We start from the raw sequence: 20,523 nt of genomic DNA, 5'->3' as shown, positions 1-20,523 counted from the left end.
TGAAAAAGAAGGATCTCATGTTTTAGGTCAGTCTGGGCTGTACAAGGAGACCCCATTTCAACAAACAAACAAGTCAAGAACAAAAGAGCAAATTTTTTTTTTGGTAGTGGGGCCTGAACTCTGGGCCTGGGTGCTGTCCCTCAGCTCTTCAGCTCAAGGCTAGAGCTCTAACACTTGAGCCACAGCACCCCTTCCAGCTTTTTCTGTTTATGTGATGCTGAGGAATTGAACCCAGGGCTTCAGGCATGCAAGGCAAGCACTCTACCACTGAGCCACCTTCCCAGCCCCAAAAGAACAATTTTTTAAAAACTTACATGAATCATGCCACAGTACAGGTTTATACATGCCTTTTTTTTTTCTTATATTACAGGAGGAAATAAGTCAGTTTTGAAGCTGAGGCAGGACAGAATTTGGGATCAGCCTGGAAACCAAGGCCAAATGCTTAACAAACAGAATAAACAAAACTCCCACAGATGACTACTCCTGCTACAAACTTGAAAAACTCTCAGGGCAGACTTGAGGGTAGAGGGGCATGTCAGAGTCTTTGCTGCTCCTATGATAGAAGGAGAGACAATATGAAAGGACAAGGAAGAAGAGTTTGATAACGCAGAAAGAACATTATAGCATCAGTGTTCTCTGATGATAGCAAGATCACATGGGCAGCTCAATTGATTGCTATTTGAGATAATGAGCTTCCCAGCAATGGAAGTATTCAAACGATGTGTGGACACATTCTAAGGATGCCAAACTAGACCCTCATCCCCAATGTTAGCTCCTGTCTATTCCAACTTTAAGCAGAGGTTTTCCAAAGGATTGGCCTAATTTTATATCCTACTTTTGACATTATAACAAAGGCAAAAGCTGGCCTTTTGCATATGCTAACAATATTCATAAGCACTTATCAGGTCTGATTGAAAAAGAGAATGAAAAAGCATATTAGATGGGAAGGAAAAACTGGGAGTGAGGGAAGGGGTGACACTGACCCAAAAGAAATGTATTCATTACCTGACTTATGTAACTATAACCCCTCTGTACTTCATCTTTAGAATAACAATTTAAAAAGAAAATATAAAATGAAAAAAAACACATTACAATTCATTTCTTCCGAATAAACACCTAGCAAGTATAGATATGCATCTCACAACTATAAAATAAAATGTAATTCTCCATTCCCAGACCCCTAAAGTTTGCATTGATTTTTGAGATCTCTATGCATACATTCTACACTTTTCTAATATTTGCAAATATTTTTAAAAATAGACCAAGTGGTCCAGGCACTCATCGATTTGAAATCCAGTGTTTTAATTTTTTTTTTTAAAAACACTCTTTTAAAAATAGAATTAACTGCTTCTTGGATAAAGTAAGGAATTTTGAATGAAGTTTTGAAGACTCAAAGATGGGGGATAATTCTGTGATTTCATAATTTCACTTGTTTTATTTTTTTTACTCTTTCATTCAACCAAGCTCTTTCTGTCTTGCAAACCTCGTTTGTTGGCAGATAAAAATACATCTACAGAGTCTCCCTGAAGCTGCGCCACCAGCCTCGTGGCCAAGAGCTGCGCCTGGTTTCCTTGTGCCAGCAAGTCTTCCTCCACCAGTTAATCGGGATCAAAGTCTTTTTTCGTTCTTAGATGGTTTTTCCCTCCGAGAAAAGGGTGGAATTCAGAGCTGAATACAGACAGGGTGAATCCTTGAGGGCAAATCTGGAGCTACGATGAGTCGTGTCTATTTCACAGCCCCAACAGAGCTGTCTGCCCTCCTCCGTGCGCCTTGAGAATACTCTAGCCCAGCCAAGAAATCCGTTACCAGGCTGCGGAGTCCCCAAGGCGGAAGAAGACTGGGGTGGGGGGGAAAAAACCCGCTGTGTGGATTCCAGGGCCTCGTAGGCTAGGTGCGCCACCCCAGGTTACAGGCAAGCGAGGCAGCCGGTTTTGTGAGCGGCCGACTCTGGGACACCCCTGGCCAGGCGCGCCCCGGAGCGCCCCGCAGCTGGCACACTTCTGACCACCCCCTGGAGGGTCGCACGCTCTGGGCGGTGGGGCTGTGCGGATTGCTGGGGGCGCCCTGCAGCGGGGCAATGAGAGGGGCTGCGAGGCCCCCAACCCGAGTACAGGCCCCCTTGGAAATTTAGCTTTCTTTCTTTCTCTTTCTTTCTTTCCCTTTCTTCCTTCTTTTCTTCGTTTCTCTTTCCTTCTCTCTCTTTCTCTCTTTCCTTCCTTCTTTTTTTCGTTTTTTTTTTTTAAACCAACTTTCTCCCTCTTGGTCTCCCTCCTCCTTCCAGAATAAAGATAGAGGGAAAACAAACAAACAACAACAACAAAAAAATAAATAAAGGTTTCCATTCATCTCCCCGGTTGAGCTGATGAGAGCGCGTACCCACCTTCAATTATTGGCTTCCTGGAAAGAAAGGTATTTCCCAGCCCCCAAATTTGAGGCTGGGGTGAATAGAGACGGCGATAACGGGAAAGGGCGAGAAGCTGGGGGCTTGCTTTGAAGCTACGTTTGCATAACCTACACCTGGCTTTTGTTTCCATTGTGTGTTTATGGGGGGGGTGAAGGGGCTCTTGGAGTGTAAGGTCTTGGAGTGGAAGCTGCTTGGGAAGAGCAAACCTGTGTGGCACAAATCGGTGGCAAGGTGTTACGGAGACGCTGACTTCTAAAATGTATCAGTGTATTTATGCAGGGCTTTGTTGTAGACGGTGGTCAATTTAAAAACCGCATTTCCCCTTAACGGGTAAGCGTCTCCCTCCGCCTCCCACTTCCGACCACCGAGATTGCACGAAGCCCTGGAGACGATCCACAAAGTCCAGAAAGCGAGCCCCCCTTTTTTTGGGGTTTGCCTTATCAGAGACAAATCCACTGGTGTGCATTGGGTGGGCGGGGGGGGGGGTAGAGAGACACCTCGTGGGAGGCCCCAATTCATGGGAGGGGTCCTGGGAAAGCGGATCTGGATTTTTTTTTTTTTGAACTTTCAAAGAGTTCGTTTTGAGGTGCAGGTTTTGGGGAACGGAGGAGGCAGGGGTTTTGATTTTTTTTTTTTTTAAGTTCTCCCCCCCACTTTTTTTTTTTTTTTTTTTAAGAAGAGGAGTGGGGACGAATCAGACGTTAAATTCTTTTGCAAACATTCATGCCTAAGGAAGGGCTGGAACAAGCAGCCCCGGCCGCCGGAACCGGTCCGACAGGTAGCGAGCTTGTTGACACCGTTATGTTGCAGGGCGCATGCTCGCTCCCAAGTTTCCTGGTGCCTTTTCTATTTCACCTTATGAAACTTTTTCCCCGGCGTGGTATCACCCGCGACTTAAGGCATAGGTGTCGCCGAGCCTGGAGGCTGGGAGTCGCCGAGAGTGCGGGGGAGAGGCCCGGGCCACACACCGCGGCCAGCGCGGGGCGGGAGGGGGTGGTAGTGGTGGTGGAGGAAAAGGGCAAGGCGAGGCGGGAAGGTGGGCTCCGGACGCCGGGAGCCCGGGGACCCAGCCGCCACCGCCGCCCCTAGCGGAGAAGCAGCCTGAGCCGCGGGAGAGGGGAGGGCGGAGGGGACCCACCGTCCAGAGAGGGGGATCCTCATCATGCCCAAAGTCTTCTTGGTGAAGAGGAGGAGCCCCGGAGTCTCGGTCCGCAGTTGGGATGAGCTCCCGGATGAGGAAAGGGCAGACACCTACATCCCAGGTGAGAGCCGCGCGGGGGCCGGGCCTGGAAGCGGGGTGCTCTGGGTGGGGGAAGGGGTGGCCGGGTTCGCTCTGCCTTTGGGCCAGAGTTGGGCTCCTCTCCTTCTTTCTGTTGCGGACCTTGGGTGGAGGGGGGTGGTGGTGGTGGTGGGGAGGGGGGGGGTCTTCCTGACGGAGGAAAGATGATGCAAATGAGCCTGAGAAACCTGGGCAACGCCGAGATCCCTTTCCCCCTAGTAAGAGCCTCTAATTGCCCGGCGGCGGGACCGTTGGCTGCTGCGCGGGCCGGGGTGTCCCCAGGAAGGGGGTTGAAGGCCAGAAAGGGTTCACCCCAATCCCCCGTCTTCCAGGGAGTGCAGAACGGCTCCGCCATGCACCCACCCCCACTACCCCTCGCCCTGCGGGCTGTGGGGGTGGGCAGGTCAGATCCGCCACCTCTGCTCCAGGGGCGCAGAAGGAAACTTGGCACTCGGGGGAGCCTCCACCGCGCGTGGCCCTCGGGCTCGTGGGCACCGGTGTTGGGGAAGTAGGGGGGTGGTGACGATCGGCTCCCTAGCCCCCCAGCTAGTTCTCGGGACCGATCTGGAGATTGACTCGCCTGCTCCCCTTCTCCACCGCTCCCCCCTCCCGCGGCCCAAAGACGTTGCCCACTTGGCGAGGTGCCCAGGTCCGGGGCGGGGCGGCGGTGGCACCGCCCGCAGGTCAACGCTGCCTCGGGCTCCCGGACCTGACACCGCTGGTGTGGGTGTCAGGGGTGCGACCTCTTCCCTTCTCCCTCCCCCTCTCCCCACAGTGGGCTTGGGCTGCCTGCTCCAGGACCCCCCCGAGGACTGCCGCAGCGACGGCGGCAGCAGCAGCGGCGGCGGCAGCAGCAGCGGCAGCTCGGGGGAGCCGGGGAGCGCCGAGAGCAGCTCGTCGCCGCGCGCCCCGGAGTGTGAAACCCCCGAACCCCACCACGCCGAGAGCCCAGATGGACCTCTGGCGGCGAAGCAGCGCCCGGTGGCCAGGTCAAAAATCAAGGTAGGGTGTCGACTCTGCCCTCGCCGCCGCCGTCACCTGCGCCACGCCCTGGCGTCGGGCTCCCCGGGGCTGGCGCCCCTCCCTGCCGCGCCCGCCCGCCCGCCCGCCCGCCCGCGCACCCGGCCACCCGCGCCCCGAGCCGGCGGGTCGTGGCGCTCCGGCTCCTGCTCGTGTCCTTGCCCCTAGACCGCAGCCAGGGTTCTTGGGCGCGTCCTATCAACGGTGCCGCTGCTCCCCAAGGCGGACGCCTAGGTGTCCCCCGCTTGGCGCTGGGAACTGCCGAGGATCTAGCACAGTTACTTCCCTTGTGCGTAAAATCGGATTCGTGGCCAAAGCAGTCCAGGTCTAGGGAGAGAAAGGACACCCTCCGGAATGCAGCCCTCTAGCGCCATGGGGGTCTGCCAGTAGGCATCTTGGCACACAGTGGGCCTCATGCGACTGCAGCTATTTCCAGTGCCAACACGGAGCGCCCGTTAGACGCGAGGCGTGTGTGTGGGGGGGCACTGACAATTCTTTAGTGAATGAAATTGATGGGTTACAATGGTTGGTTCACCTGCACATTTAGCACTCCTGACCCTGCTAGTGTCCAGGGTCGCGCCTCAGCTCTCCATCAAGAGTACTAGAATTGTAGGTAACGCCTTATCTGGATGCCCATCTGTGCTTTCTTAGGTAGAACTTCCTGGATCACCTGCCCGGATTATCTGCTAACTCCCCCCCCCCATTAAGAAATCTCGTTCGGTTGACTCCGCCAGTTAGAAGTAGCGCTGGCGTTTTATTAGGCACATAATCTCGGTTCCTAGCCTCTTGACTGAGTTAGAGAGCCACCTCTTATCAAGTGCTCCAGGCTACTAGGGAGCTTCGGAACATCCTATCACCTCGGCTGAGAAGGTGCTAGGGTAGGAGAATGTAGGCCTTGGCTTAAAGTGGCGAAAGTCCCCGCCGTTACTTTCCGGAAGGGAGGCTATTCCTCCCTAAAGCACTTGGCTAGCAGGGGGGGAGAGGAAGACAGTGGGGTGGGAGGGAGGGAAGGGCTTGGCTCCTGGGGCGGGCTGGGTTGTATTTGGTTATGAATTGAGATTTAAGACTGGAGCTGGATTCCGCCGGGGAGACTTCTTTAAAGGCTTTGCTAAATAGTGCTAAATTCAAAGCCAGGTGGCGCCAGGCAATTCTGGGCTAGGTGGAGTTAAGTGGGAGGGTACAGTTTGCCCCAGGCTGGTAGATGGCCCTTGGGAAAATTCTGGGGTAGTGTCCCACTTGCATATTTATCACCAGATTAGAAAGACAATTGTGATGTTGTTTGGGGAGCTGCAGAAGCCCGTTACTCCGTCTGGCTCCTCTTCCTCCCCCCAACCTCTCCCCTAGTCCACAACCCTCCCCCCATCCCTCTAGAGAGAGATTGGAACAATCCCTTCACCAACATTTTGGGAGATCTCTTTCCTGTCCCAGGAAACAGCGAGCACCATTGGAACCTTGGATTAAAGGGAATAAATAAACCTGTGTGCTGGGGTGGGGGTGGGGAGGGGAGGGGATTTGGTACTGCTTGCTTTTGGACCGTTAGCAAGCAGCCTTCATTCCCTTCTTTCCCAGGAAGCTTTTATTTACTGACCCCATTCAGATTCCCATGTCCCCCAAATGGAGACATCTTAGTACCAATATACTCCAAACCTTAGCTGTGGTGTTGGCGGGTTTTCAAACGGCTATTTTCAAATAATTAATCTTAGCACATGACTTAACCCTGAACTTCTTTACAAGGTGTGTTGAACTCACAGAATTTCTCCAAGAAAAGTTAGTTGTTTTTGTTGGTTGGTTGGTTGGTTTTGATGCTAGTTCTTTTTTGGTAGTTAATTGAAGATAAGCATTTTCCTGATTTGTGTGTTCTAGATGGCTTTAAACCACTATCCTTGGATCTCAGACTCCTGAGTAGGCATGAGACATTGGTGCCCAGCAAGAATTAGTTTCTTAACATTATATTAGAAAAACCACCAACTCCGAGTTGTGAGCCTTCTAACTATCCTTCTAGCCTTATTCTTTGTTTTAATAACTCAAAGACTGGGCAGTGGGCTCTTAGGACCAGAGAGGAAAGACAGATTTGAGACGTGTGTGTCCTGCAGAGAGAGAAACCATCTATGTACGGGGTGCCTACGGTGTGCAAGGCAGCAGCGTGATTAAAAAAAAAAAGAGCCTCCTATTCTGGTGTTTCTTCCAGAGTCCTCTAACCAGTAGTAGTTAAGCATCTAAATCTGGGTTTCTCAGTTTGAGCTGTGACCTTGAGCAAATCATTCACCCTCTGGGCCTCTTATCTGTAAAATGGAGATAATAATGGTTTTACTCTGTAGATAAGTAGAGGATAAGTGAGTTGGGGGAAATTTTTTTTTTTTGGGTCCAGTTGTGGGGCCTGAACTCTGGGCCTGGGCGCTGTCCCTCAGCTTTTCAGCTCAACGCTAGTGCTCTACCACTTGAGCCACAGCGCCACTTCCGGCTTTTTTCTTATGTGGTGCTGAGGAATCAAACCCAGGGCCTCAGGCATGCAAGGTAAGCACTTTACCACTGAGTCACCTGCCCAGCCCTGGAAATTTTTAATTGAAAAAATGAGTTAATGGGGGGCTGGGAAGGTGGCTTAGTGGTAGAGCGCTTGCCTTGCATGCCTGAGGCCCTGGGTTTGATTCCTCAGCACCACATAAGAAAAAAGCCGGAAGTGGCGCTGTGGCTCAAGTGGTAGAGCGCTAGCCTTGAGCTGAAGAGCTGAGGGACAGCGCCCAGGCCCAGAGTTCAGGCCCCACAACCGGACCCCCCAAAAAAAAAAAAAGCACTCAAAGAAAAAATGAGTTAATGGTAGGACATGGTATGTGCCCCTTAACTAGATATTATTTATGTTAATGGGGAGATGCAAATAATGCTAATACTATTATAAGAGACAGAGTACCAAACCAGAAGATTTTTTTTTTTTTTGCCAGACCTGGGGCTTGAACTCAGGGTCTGGGCACTGTCCCTGAGCTTCTTTTGCTCAAGGCTAGCACTCTACAACTTAAGCCACAGCGTCACTTCTGGCTTTTTCTGTTTATGTGGTACTAGGAATCAAACTCAGGGCTTCATGCATGGTAGACAAGCACTTTACTTCTGAACCATACTCCCAGCATGCAGAAAATTTCTTGATATGAATTTGCAAGCTGTGGAAGTGGGGTGAGTATGCGCAAGCTTTCGAGTGGTATGAGCTGAGTCCTACAGTTAGAGGAAGGATTGGAGCCAGAGGCTTTTTAAAAAATTTTTGGTCAGTCATGGGGCTTGAACTCTGGGCCTGGGCACTGTCTCTCAGCTCTTCAGCTCAAAGCTAGCACTCTACCACTTGAGCCACAGCACCACTTCCAGTTTTCTGGAGGTTTCTTGGAGATAAGAGTTTCATGGCTAAGCCGGGCGCTGGTGGCTCATGCCTGTAATCCTAGCTACTCAGGCGGCTGAGATCTGAGGATCGCGGTTCAAAGCCAGCCCCGGCAGGAGAGATCGTGAGACTCCTATCTCCAATAAACCACCAGAAAACTGGAAGTGGCGCTGTAGCTCAAGTGGTAGAGCGCTCGCCTTGAGCTGAAGAGCTGAGGGACAGCGCCCAGGCCCAGAGTTCAAGCCCCACCACCGACAAAAAAAAAAAGAGTTTCATGGCTTTTCTTGTCTGGGCTGGCTTTGAACCTGGATCCTCAGATCTCAGCCTCCTGAGTAGTTAGGATTACAGGCGTGAGCCACTGGTGCTCGGCAGGGCCAGAGTTGGAGGACAAGGTGACGTGGTCAAGGGGCCAAGCCGAGAAATGCAAGTGCTCTTACATAGGCAGAAGAACAGCTCTGGAAGGTTTTTGAGATGAGGACCATCTTACCGGTTATGATCATAGATAAGTTATCTCCTCAAAGCCTCAGTTCACTGACTTATAAAATGGGGCCATAATAGAATCAGTCTCAGGGGAGTAGTGTAGCTTAAGCAAGATAATGGATGCAAAATGTGCCTTCAGAAGTTGTCAGGCAGGAAGTCAGCTGACAGTTAGCGTTTTTGTAATGTCCAACATTGTGCTGCCTACAGTAGGGACCTGGGATTGGCCCAGCTGATTGTGTTGATGTGGGGACTGGATCTGGAAAGAATCCCAGCCTAGCTGCCTTTTGATTGTGGGCCTGGGGGCAGGTTGTGAAATTCTCTTTACCTCATAGTTACCTATGAGATACCTACAAGGGTTCTATAATTTTCAAAACAGGTAGTGGTAGGGTGACAACCCCACACATACATCTCAGATACAGGTGGGTCCTGGAATATACCCATCACCTTTATCCTTCAAAGTCTTATCAAAACAAAGTTTGGCGTTAACCTGACTGATACCATTCATTCCTGAGTCAGTGTGGCTGGTAGGACCCTGGTACTAGTAGGGACTGCAAGTGAATATATCCTCTTTCCTCATCCTGTTCTGCCTTTCTTTGCTTCTCCCATGGTTTGTTCTCAGTGAAGACAGATGTGTGAACTTTTCTCACCCAACAGCCCCCTCCTTTTTTCTTTTTCCTGGTACTGGGGCTTAAATTCAGGGCTTTATGCTATTGCTTAGATTTTTTTTTTTTTTTTTGTCAGTCATGGGGCTTGGGTGCTATCCCTCAGCTCTTCAGCTCAAGGCTAGCACTCTACTACCTGAGCCACAGCACCACTTCTGGTTTTCTAGTGGTTTATTGGAGTTAAGAGTCTCACGGACTTTCCTGCCAGCGCTGGCTTTGAACCATGATCCTCAGATCTCAGCCTCCTGAGTAACTAGAATTACAAGTGTAAGTCTTTGGCACCCCTGGCTTCCCTATCACTTTTTTTTTTTTTTTTTGGGTCCGGTCGCGAGGCCTGAACTCTGGGCCTGGGCGCTGTCCCTCAGCTCTTCGGCTCAAGGCTAGCTCTCTACCACTTGAGCCACAGCGCCACTTCTGGCTTTTTTCTTTTTGCTTATGTGGTGCTGAGGAATCGAACCCAGGGCCTCAGGCATGCAAGGCAAGCGCTTTACCACTGAGCCAACTTCCCAGCCCTTCCCTATCACTTTAACTATGGAGAATTTCAAAGGCAAGAGTAATATGCTATATGTCTGTCACCCATAGCTAGGCCTGCCCACACCTTTTTCACCCTCTCCCCCATGTGACTTTGAGGCCCATCTTAGATAGACCTCATACTGCAGTTATGTATCTCATAACCACAGACCACTATACATCTGTGGTCCCAGAAGATTACAGTGCTTGTTGACTTCTTAAATCTATGATGTTTGCACAACTGCCTAATGGGGCATTTCTCAGAATGCTTTTGTCATTAGGCAATGGCTAACTGTATGTCAATTACAAGTAGATCAGAATGTGCCTCTGAAGACTGTAAGATCCAGTCACACCTGTACAAACTATTGCTATTACGTTCTCCTTGTTAAATGTTTTGTGAATTCCTACTCCTTCCTCCTCTCCAGTTTGCTTAATTAAGTTTGCACATCAGTCTCTCTCTCTTTCTCTTTTTTTTGTTTTTTGGTGGAACTGAGGATCAGACTTTGGGTCTCCTTGCTACCCAAGCACTTTAGCACTTGAGCCATCCCTCTCCCCATCCAAATAAAGTATCTGCCCTAAGTCTGAAAGAAACATTTATTATTTTTGCCAGTCTTGGGCCTTGAACTTAGGGCCTGGGCATTGCCTCTGCTTAAGGCTAGCACTCTAACTCTTGAGCCACAGCACCACTTCCAGCCTTTCCTGTTTATGTGGTACTGAGGACTCGAACTTAGGGCTTCATGCATGCTAGGCAAGCACTCTACCACTAAGCCACATTCCCAGCCTGCCACTTGGTGTTTTTACTCTACCACTTGAGCCACACCTTCACTTCTGGCTCTTTGCTGGTTAACTGGAACTAGCGACTTACAGACTCTTCTGCCCAAGCTAGCTTCAAACTTCATTCCTCAGATCTAAGCTTTCTGAGTAGTTAGTGAAAGGATCAATGAAAGGATCTGTCACATCCATGCCAGGGGACCAAGCAGAGGCAAGCAGGCACAGGAGAAAGATTATTACAAGGTTTGTTAGAGGAGCCATATTTGCCCTGAGAGAGTGAGTGGCGGCCTCCACTATCTAGGTAGCAGCAGGGACTGGGGTATAGGAAGTGAGGTGGATGGGAGTTCAGGTGGGTTTGGCTGGAGAGAGGGAGGGGCCAGCAGGTCTGGCTGGAGCTGAGGACATAATGCTTAACAGTTAAGATTGTAGGAGGGAGCCACCAGCCTCTAGGCCTTCCTCCTCCTCCTCCTCCCCCTCCTCCTCCTCCTCCTCCTCTTCCTCCTCTTCCTTCTTCTTCTCCTCCTTCTTCTCCTTCTTCTCCTTCTGCTCCTCCTCTTCCTCCTTTTTTTTTTTTTTGCCAGTCCTGGGGCTTGAATTCAGGGCCTGGGAATTGTCCCTGGGCTTCTTTTGCTCAAAACTAGCAATCTACCACTTGAGCCACAGAGCCACTTCAGGCTCTTTCTGTTTATGTGGTGCTAAGGAATTGAACCCAGGGCTTCATGTAAGCAAGGCAAGCACTCTACCACTAAGCCACATTCCCAGCCTCTGCCTTTGTTTTAGAAGTTTGACAGGTGATGGGGCTGGGAAGGTGGCTCAGTGGTAGAGCGTTTGCCTTGCATGTATGAGGCCCTGGGTTTGATTCCTCAGCACCACATAAGCAAAAAGAAAAAAGCCGGAAGTGGTGCTGTGGTTCAAGTGGTAGAGTGCTAGCCTTGAGCTGAAGAGCTGAGGGACAGTGCCCAGGCCCAGAGTTCAGGCCCTACGACCGGACCCCCCCCCAAAAAAAAAAAAAAAAAAGAAGTTTGACAGGTGAACTTGGAAATTGGTCACAGAACAGCTGAGATCCTTGCTGGTCTAGATGCTCCTGACATTTTCAGCTGCCTAGATACCATGATTCTTTTATTTTGTTTTGTCTTTGTGTTTGCTGCAGAAGCCTGTGTTTCAGAGAACTTTGGGGGGAACTTTGCTTGTTTTTAAAAATGAAAGCTGAGATTCTACAGAGAACAAGACAGCAGAAAAATGCCAAGCCTAGGCCTTGAGGAGTTACACATCACTCTTCATCTTTCCTGCCCTGAACTAATTTCCCAACAGATGTCCTCTACCACCCTTGTGGTGGTTACACCATTTCATTAATAAGGCTTTAGCAAAGTGTTAATTTTGAACTAAAGGTGAGCCTATTAAACTTTTTCAGAAGGTACTATGGTATAAATACTGCCTCTGGCATGTCTGGAGCAGTACCTATAATTAAATACATTAATAATTCCTGCATCAAAACACATGAACATTGGCACCACATGGAATAAAGCCTGCGTGTTGTTACATCAGTGTGGATCAGATTTCACTGTTCAGGGAAATGGGCAGATGCTTGTTGCCAGAAGTTATGAATTTTCAGAGTTACAGGTGAAGAACAGGACCTAGTGGCTCACATAAAAAGTTCATTCTCTTTTACTTCCATCAGAGAGAGAAAGGTCCAAAAAGCAAATCGAGAAACAATGAGGTCTTTGCTAATTACCTTGAATTTAGGATCACAGAATTTTGGAGCCGACTTGACTGTAATAGTATTTCTTGAGTGCCAGGTTTTCTTCTTTAACTCTTTAATTTATATCCAAGAAGCAAATATCATTATCTATATTTTGGAGGTGATGAAATTCAGGCTTAAAGATGGCAAATAACTTGTTGACAGCCTCAGATCCTAAGTGGTAGAGCAGGATGTACTGAATTGAAGAAGATGGAAAATAGGTTTTGCTCCTATTTCCTTATACTGCAGGAGAGATCATATAGCACTATTAAATATTTTTATATGAAGGAAAATTGTCACATGGGATATATGTTAAATACAATTTCATATCACACAAATCACCAGGATTACGTTATTATTCAGTCTTCCCACAATCTCTGTGTGTGTGTGTGTGTGTGTGTGTGTGTGTGTGTGTGTGTGTGTGTGTGTGTGTGTGTGTGTGTGTGTGTGTGTGTGTGTGTGTGTGTGTAGTACTGGGTTTAAACTCAAGTCTTGTACTTGCTAGGCTGATACTCTATTACTTAAACCACAACTCTAGCCCTTTTTGCTCTGGTTATTATTATTATTATTTTGTCCGTTGTGGGTCTTGAACTCTGGACCTGGGCACTATCCTTCAGCTCTTCAGCTCAAGGCAAGCACTCTACCCTTGAACCGCAGCACCAATTCCAGTTTTCTGGTGGTTAATTGGAGATAAGAGTCTCATGAACTTTCCTGCCTGGACCTTGAACTGTGATACTCAGATCTCAGCCTCCTGAGTAGCTAGAATTACAGGAATGAGCCACTGGTGCCCGGCTTCTGTTTTTTTTTTTTTGGTCCGATCATGGGCCTGAACTCTGGGTGTGGGCGCTGTCCCTCAGCTCTTCAACTCAAGGCTAGCGCTCTACCACTTGAGCCACAGCGCCACTTCTGGCTTTTTTCTTTTTGCTTATGTGGTGCTGAGGAATTGAACCCAGGGCCTCAGGCATGCAAGGCAAGTGCTCTACCACTGAGCCACCTTCCCAGCCCCACCCTGGTTATTTTTTATCTTACTTTTTGCCTAGGCTTACCTAGACCATGATTCTCCTATTTATATTTTCTACAGTAAATGTAAATTTACTGACATGGACATACCAACATGCCAAGCTAGCTTGTCCTCCCTCCCTCCTTTCCTCCTTTCCTCCTTTCCTCCCTTCCTCTCTGCCTGCCTGCCTTCCTTCCTTCCTTCCTTCCTTCCTTCCTTCCTTCCTTCCTTCCTTCCTTCCTTCCTTCCTTCTTCCTGTCGTAGGACTTGAACTCAGGGCCTAGGTGCTATCCCTGAGCTTTTTTTTTTTTTTGCTCAAGGCTAACACTCTACCACTTTGAGCCACAGTGCCACTTCTGGTTTTCTGGTGGTTAACTAGAGACCTGAGTCTCACAATCTTTTCTTGCCTGGGCTGGCTTTGAACTGCAACCCTTAGATCTTAGTCTCCTGAGTAGCTGGATTACAGGTGTGAGCTGCTAGCACCCATCTCAAAGCTAGCCTTTTCTGTTGAGATGGACTTGCCTCCTGCTTATATGGGATGACAGGCGTGTGCTACTTTGCTCAGCTATTGGTTGAGATGGTCTGGTGAACTTTTTGTCCATGCCAGCCTCAAACTTGCAACCTTCCCTCTCTCCTCAGACCAAGTAGCTAGGATTATAGGTTTGAACTACCAGCACCTGGCTCCATGTTCATTTTATAACGAACATGACTAAGATACAACTTTGATCTGAGTTTTGGTCTATTATTAAGACCAAAAGATGTGGTTTTGGCCTATTATTGTTGAGCTGAGTAAAAAAAAAAAAGTTATTGGTTAACTGGCTTGTAGAAGTTAAACATCATAAACCTAATAAAGATGTGTTATATGTGACCTGGAAAGGAAGAATGGGTCCTCTGGTTCGTGAGCCATCCTTATAGGAATCAGATGTGGATTTCCTGTGTCATGCAGGCTATACTGGGAAAGAAAGCCTAGAAATATTGCAGAATTGGCTTCTCTTCTTCCTTCCCCGTTTCTTCTGTCTCCTGGGAGTCAACTCTGTTACTCTCACTGAGCCCACCCCAGGCCTACCTTCACTTCTCAAGTACAAGAGAGCATAGATCTGCTTAAAAGTCTGTACTGAGACCTTCTGATCAGGGCTAGCATCCTAACAACCCCTGGGGGGGGTGGGGCATGGGGACACTATAGTCTGATGGAAGAGGTGTGGTTTGTGTGTGAACAGTTACAGGTGGCTTTTGTGTTTGTGTGTGTGTGTGTGTGTGTGTTGGTTGTAGGGTCTGAACTCTGGGCCTGGGCAGGAACGTCTGAGAAAGAAAGAAACAAAGACAGACAGAAAGAAAGAAAGGAAGGAAGGAAGGAAGAGAGGAAGAATCATATGGCTCTGTCTTCTTACACCTTGTGTGAGTAGCTAGAAATCAGAGCAGGCCATAAATAGCAGAAACACCTGCCCTGGTGTTTCCTAACCTTTTCCCAATGCCAATAGGGAGGGCCCAGAAGTCATAACCAGGGGGCTGGGAAGGTGGCTCAGTGGTAGAGCGCTTGCCTTGCATGCCTGAGGCCCTGGGGTCGATTCCCCAGCACCACATAAGCAAAAAGAAAAAAGCCGGAAGTAGTGCTGTGGCTCAAGTGGTAGAGCGCTAGCCTTGAGCTGAAGAGCTGAGGGACAGCGCCCAGGCCCAGAGTTCAGGCCCCACAACCAGACCCCCCCCCCCAAAAAAAAAAAAAACAAAACAAAAAACAGAAGTCATAACCAGGCCAAACCTAGAGACATAGGAAAGCGGGTCTCCAAGTCAGTCTCCTGGAACCTCACTGTTCTTTTCTGCTCCCAGTTCACTACAGGCACTTGTGGGGACTCGGTGATTCACAGCTGTGAGCTGTGTGGCAAGAACTTCCGCTTACAGCGCATGCTCAACCGGCACCTCAAATGCCACAACCAGGTGAAGAGGCACTTGTGCACCTTCTGCGGCAAGGGCTTCAACGACACCTTTGACCTGAAGAGGCATGTCCGCACCCACACAGGTGAGCCCGAGTTGTGTGCTTTGCTCTTGGATTGTGTTTCCTGGTCAAGAGCTCCTTGCTTCCTTTCCTCCTTGGTGGGGTTTCTTTCCTTGCTTGGAGCAAGATCACATTTCTGGAAGGGTAAAAAATAAAAAATAAATCACGGAACTGGGCACCTGGGGCCAGCTCATCTGCATCGATGTTCTTCTGGGCCAGCAAGCCACCTGTCATAGTCTGTGTTAGACTCTTGAAAATAAGGATAAAGAGAAGAAGCTCCTCTTTCTTCTCCTTCTCCCCCTCCACTTTCTCTTTCTCTTTCTCTTCCTCCTCCTCTTTCTCCTCCTGTTCCTCCTGCTCCTGCTCCTCCTCCTCTTCCTTTGCCTTCTTCTTTCTTCTGCCATCCCTTACTACTTGAGCCACAGATCCACTTACATCTTTTTGCTGGTTAATTGGAGTTAAGAGTCTCATGACTTTCCTGCCCGAGATCCTCAGATCTCAATCTCCATAGTAGCTAAGATTATAGACATGAGCCATTAGCTCCTAGCAATGAGAGGTTTCAAAGCTCAACTCAAATCACAAGCAAGCTGGCAACATTGGGAGAATTCTACCATAAAGCAGTACCCTAGGCCCAGCTGTCCAATGTGCTCTACGGTACATTTTATGCTTCTTATGAAGTCAGCTTATTTCAGTACAAATAGGCTCGGAATATTCCTCACCTGACCCTCCTGATGGAACATGTTTCATCCTTTGTGCCTTACTCAGTTTCCCAACTTTGTCCCCTGTCCCGTTCCTCCCCACCCCGTGTCCCCCTCCCTCTCACATCCTGAGATACAACCCAGGGCCTCAAGTAAGAGGCACCCTTAGCCCGCCCCTTCCTTCCTTCCTTCCTTCCTTCCTTCCTTCCTTCCTTCCTTCCTTCCTTCCTTCCTTCCTTCCTTCCTTCCTTCCTTCCTTCCTTCCTTCCTTCCTTCCCTCTTTTCCTTCCTTCCTTGCTTTCTTTCTTTCCTTCTTTCTTTCTTTCTTTCTTTCTTTCTTTCTTTCTTTCTTTCTTTCTTTCTTTCTTTCTTTCTTTCTTTCTTTCTTTTCTTTCTTTCTTTTTTTGTTGTTGTTGGTTGTGGGGCTTGAACTCTGGGCTTAGGCACTGTTCCTCAGCTCTTCAGCTCAAGGCTAGTGTTCTACCACTTGAACCACAGCACCACTTCCAATTTTCTAGTGGTTAATTGGAGATAAGAGTCTCATGGACTTTCCTGCCAGGGCTGGCTTTGAATTATGATCCTCAGATCTCAGCCTCCTGAGTAGCTAGGATTACAGGTGTGAGCCATCGTCACCCAGCTCTTTCTTTTTCCTTTCTTCCCTCCTGCCTCCCTCCCTCCCTCCCTCCCTCCTTCCCTCCCTTCCTGCCTGTCTGCCTGCCTGCCTGCCTTCCTTCCTTCCTTCCTTCCTTCCTTCCTTCCTTCCTTCCTTCCTTCCTTCCTTCCTTCCCTCTCTCCTTCCCTCCCTCCCTCCCTCCCTCCCCCCTTCCTTCCTTCCTTCCTTGGGGCTTGAACTCAGGGCCTGGGTACTGTTCCTAGCTGCTTTTGCTCAAGACTAGCACTCTACCACTTGAGCCACAGCACCACTTCCAGCTTTTTCTATTTATGTTGTACTGAGGAATCGAATCCAGGGCTTCATGCATGCTAGGCAAGCACTGTGCCATTAAGCCACATTCCCAGCCTCAGCCTGTTTCTTTTCTTTTCTTTCTTTTTTTTAATTGTGAAAATACTGTATAGAGGGGTTACAATTACATGGGCAAGATAATGAGTACATTTCTTATCAAGCATTTTATTTATTTATTGATTTTTTTTTTTAATTGTAAAGCTACTATACAGAGGGTTACAGTTACATGAGTGAGGTTATGAGTACACTTCCTCTTGAACATTGTTACCCCCCTCCATTGTTTTCCCCCTACCATCCCCTCCCTCCCTCCCTTCCCCGAGGTGCTTTTTTTTTTTTTTTGATTGTGATTAAATGATTACATAATTTCAAAGTCACAAGTTCATTCTAACTTCCCTGGAGCAAATTGTCTACCACAGTCTGTAATATATAACAGTGTTCACATGTTATATACCATATTTGTGATCAGCAGCATGAGGATATTTAGTAGTGGTTCAACCAGATGAGCGGGAGTTCTTTGTTTCTTAAGTCCTGTTAGTTTTGTCGTATCACCTAACCTTTTGGATTTAGCATCCACTTATGAGGGAGACCATGTACCGTTTGTCTCTTCGTTCTTGGCTTACCTCGCTCAACATGATTCCTTCTAGCTCCATCCATTTCCCTGCAAATGCCATTATTTTGTCATTTCTAATGGCTGCATAATATTCCATTGTGTATAGATACCACAATTTTTGGATCCATTCATCTGTGGTGGGGCACCTAGGTTGTTTCCATATCCTAGCTATTGCGAACAGTTATCAAGCATTTTAGCCTCCTCCTTTGTTTCCCCTTCCCATCCCTTCCCATCCTCCCCCTGTCCCCCCACCCAATCCTCCCTGCTCCCCCTCCCCCCTCCCCCCCACCTCCCACCCCTGCACCAAAGTTGGAAAGTTCGTTTTTGACGTAACGACTTGTACATCTCATTGTTGCAATGGGTCCACCTGTATCCCTATTTAATGATTTGTTTTTCCCCTTCCCCTCCACAAATTATACCAACTCAGCCTGTTTCTTAACTTGCATGCAGTGTGGATTTCAACTCTCCCCCCATAGTCTAGGGGATGTCCTTTGGCCTCACTCCCAGCCCTGCTGATGGGTCACAAGCCTCATTAGTCTTTTCTTGGGAACTTCTGGCCTCCAGGCATCCTTGAATGAGGCCCTATGGCCCCATACCTGGGCCCCTGGGAGCCCTGGAGAATTCTAAGGATGCTACTTCTCTATTAAAAACAAAAATCTCTCACTTTTGGGCAGAATGAAACCCACACTTCCCTATGTGAGGATTGTAGCTCAGTCCCCCATTCTATTCCCACCCGCTGAGCCTCATTTGAGCTCCCCTTGAGCTCCCTCTGTTTCATGTCATTTATTTTTAATTTTTAATTTTTTTTTTGTTTTTGTTTTTGGTAAGGTTGTGGGGCCTGAACTCTGGGCCTGGCCGCTGTCCCTCAGCTCTTCAGCTCAAGGCTAGCACTCTACCACTTGAGCCACAGCGCCACTTCTGGCTTTTTTCTTTTTGCTTATGTGGTGCTGAGGAATCGAACCCAGGGCCTCATGCATGCAAGGCAAGCGCTCTACCACTGAGCCACCTTCCCAGCCCTAATTTTTAATTTTTTAATTTTTTTTTGTTTGTTTTTTTGGGTCCGGTCATGGGGCCTTAACTCTGGGCCTGGTCACTGTCCCTTGGCTTCAGCTCAAGGCTAGCACTCTACCACTTGAGCCACAGTGCCACTTCCGGCATTTTTACTTTTTCCTTTTTATTTATTTATTTTTGTTGGTTGTAGGGCTTGAACTCTGGGCCTGGGCACTGTCCCTCAGCTCTTCAGCTCAAGGTGAGTGCTCTACCACTTGAGCCACAGTACCACTTCTGGTTTTCTAGTGGTTTATTGGAGAGTCTCATGGACTTTCCTGCCTGGGCTGGCTTTGAACTACGATCCTCAGATCTCAGCCTCCTGAGTAGCTATTCTATTTTTATTTTTATTTTATTTTATTTGCCAGTACTGGGGCTTGAACTCTGGGCCTGGGCACTGTCCCTGAACTTCTTTTGTTCAAGGCTAGCACTTCACTCTTTGAGCCACAGGGCCACTTCCGGCTTTTCTGTGTATGTGGTACTGAGGAATGGATCCCAGGGCTTCATGCATGGAATGCAAGCACTCTGCCACTAAGCAATATTCCCAGCCCTTCCATGTCATTTAAATATAACTCCAGACCTACTCAGTCCCAATTAGGACTAGGCTGCCATTCACCTTCCTGCCAGCCTCAGAAGATTTACTGTGTGTAAGAGACCCTGATCCCTCATGACCTTTCAGAGTTTAGTTCCCCTCACATTTTGGTGGGATTGGGAAAATGCTTATTCCTCTTTCAAGGTGGGGTTCCCAACTCCTCACCTCCACACATTGACATTTTTAGGTCCTCTGTACTCTATTTATTTATTTGGCAATCCTGGGGCTTGAACTCAGGGCTTGGCCACTGTCAGGGCTTCATGCGTGCTAGGCAAGCACTCTAACATGAAACCACATTCTTAGCCCATTTTCTTTTCCCAGTTCTTATCATGCTTGGTTGTTCTTAGGGTACTGGGCGTGACTTGACTCCTGGGCTTGGGAAAAGTGTTCCTATTTTGGAAAGTGGGATAGGATGTTGAAGTTCTCTCCCTATTCCTCTCTTACTCCCTCTCTCTTTCTCTTTATCTCTTCCTCTTCCTCTTTCCCTATCTGTCTCCTCTCCTTCTCTTGCTGGTACTGGGGCTTCTTGGGCTTGCCCAGCTTGCTTCCTTGGTTGGTGTTTTATCACTTGAGCCATACTTCCAGTGGAGATGGAGTCTCAAGGATTTTGCTGGTTGATGCTGGCTTTAAACTTTGATCCTCCATATTTCAACCTCCCTGAGTAGCTAGGATGCCAGGCATCAGCCACCAGTGAGTGCCTCGCTTCTTTTTTAAGTATTTTTCAAAAATGAACTTTTAGCTAGGTGCCAGTGGCTCACGCCTATAATCCTAGCTACTCAGGAAGCTGAGATTTGAGGCTCATAGTTCAAAGCCAGCCCGTGCACGAATGTTCGTGAGACTTATCTCCAGAAAACCAGAAGTGGCGCTATGGCTCAGAGACAGAGCCCAGGTCCGTAGTTCAAGACCCATGCCTGAAAAAAAAAAAAAAGAAGAGTGAATTTTTAATTGAAAGGTAACTTAGATCCAGACAGGGGCACAAAGTCACAAGAGTCTAGATATGAATTTAGTGATTTTATTTTATTTTATTTTGCCAGTTGTGGGGCTTGAACTCTGGGCCTGGGCGCTGTCCCTCAGCTCTTCAGCTCACGGCTAGTGCTCTACCACTTGAGCCACAGCACCACTTCTGGCTTTTTCTGCTTATGTGTTGCTGAGGAATCGAACATAGGGCCTCGTGCATGCAAGGCAAGCACTCTACCACTGAGCCACCTTCCCAGTCTCCCCCGCCCCCCACCCCCGCTTTTTTTTTTTTTTTAACAAAGTGGACACATCCACATAACCAGCATTCAGGACAAGAATTGGGATGGTAGCAGCTCAGAAGTCACTACCCCTTTCGCTCTAAAAAAAGCCACCATCATGACTTCTAACAGCATAAGTTATTGTCTGTTATTTTTTTTTTTTAATCA

General features: G+C 48.4%; 1 protein-coding gene across 1 annotated transcript in view; it reads left to right on the top strand.

Moving 5' to 3' along the window:
• Window positions 1-3,441: 3,441 nt before the first annotated feature.
• The window catches only part of Ovol2 (ovo like zinc finger 2), a 31,600-nt gene continuing 14,518 nt past the window's right edge, over window positions 3,442-20,523 (top strand). Inside the window, exons 1-3 of the mRNA XM_042666523.1 lie at window positions 3,442-3,666; window positions 4,459-4,685; window positions 15,047-15,236. Coding sequence (XP_042522457.1) covers window positions 3,567-3,666; window positions 4,459-4,685; window positions 15,047-15,236 — 517 coding nt within the window. The 5' untranslated portion in view covers window positions 3,442-3,566. The remainder of the gene's footprint in view (window positions 3,667-4,458; window positions 4,686-15,046; window positions 15,237-20,523) is intronic.

Source organism: Dipodomys spectabilis, unplaced genomic scaffold, assembly GCF_019054845.1.
Source record: "Dipodomys spectabilis isolate Male_0828 unplaced genomic scaffold, ASM1905484v1 ptg000365l, whole genome shotgun sequence".
Taxonomy (NCBI): Eukaryota; Metazoa; Chordata; class Mammalia; order Rodentia; family Heteromyidae; genus Dipodomys; species Dipodomys spectabilis.
This window is presented reverse-complemented; position numbering and strand designations above follow the sequence as displayed.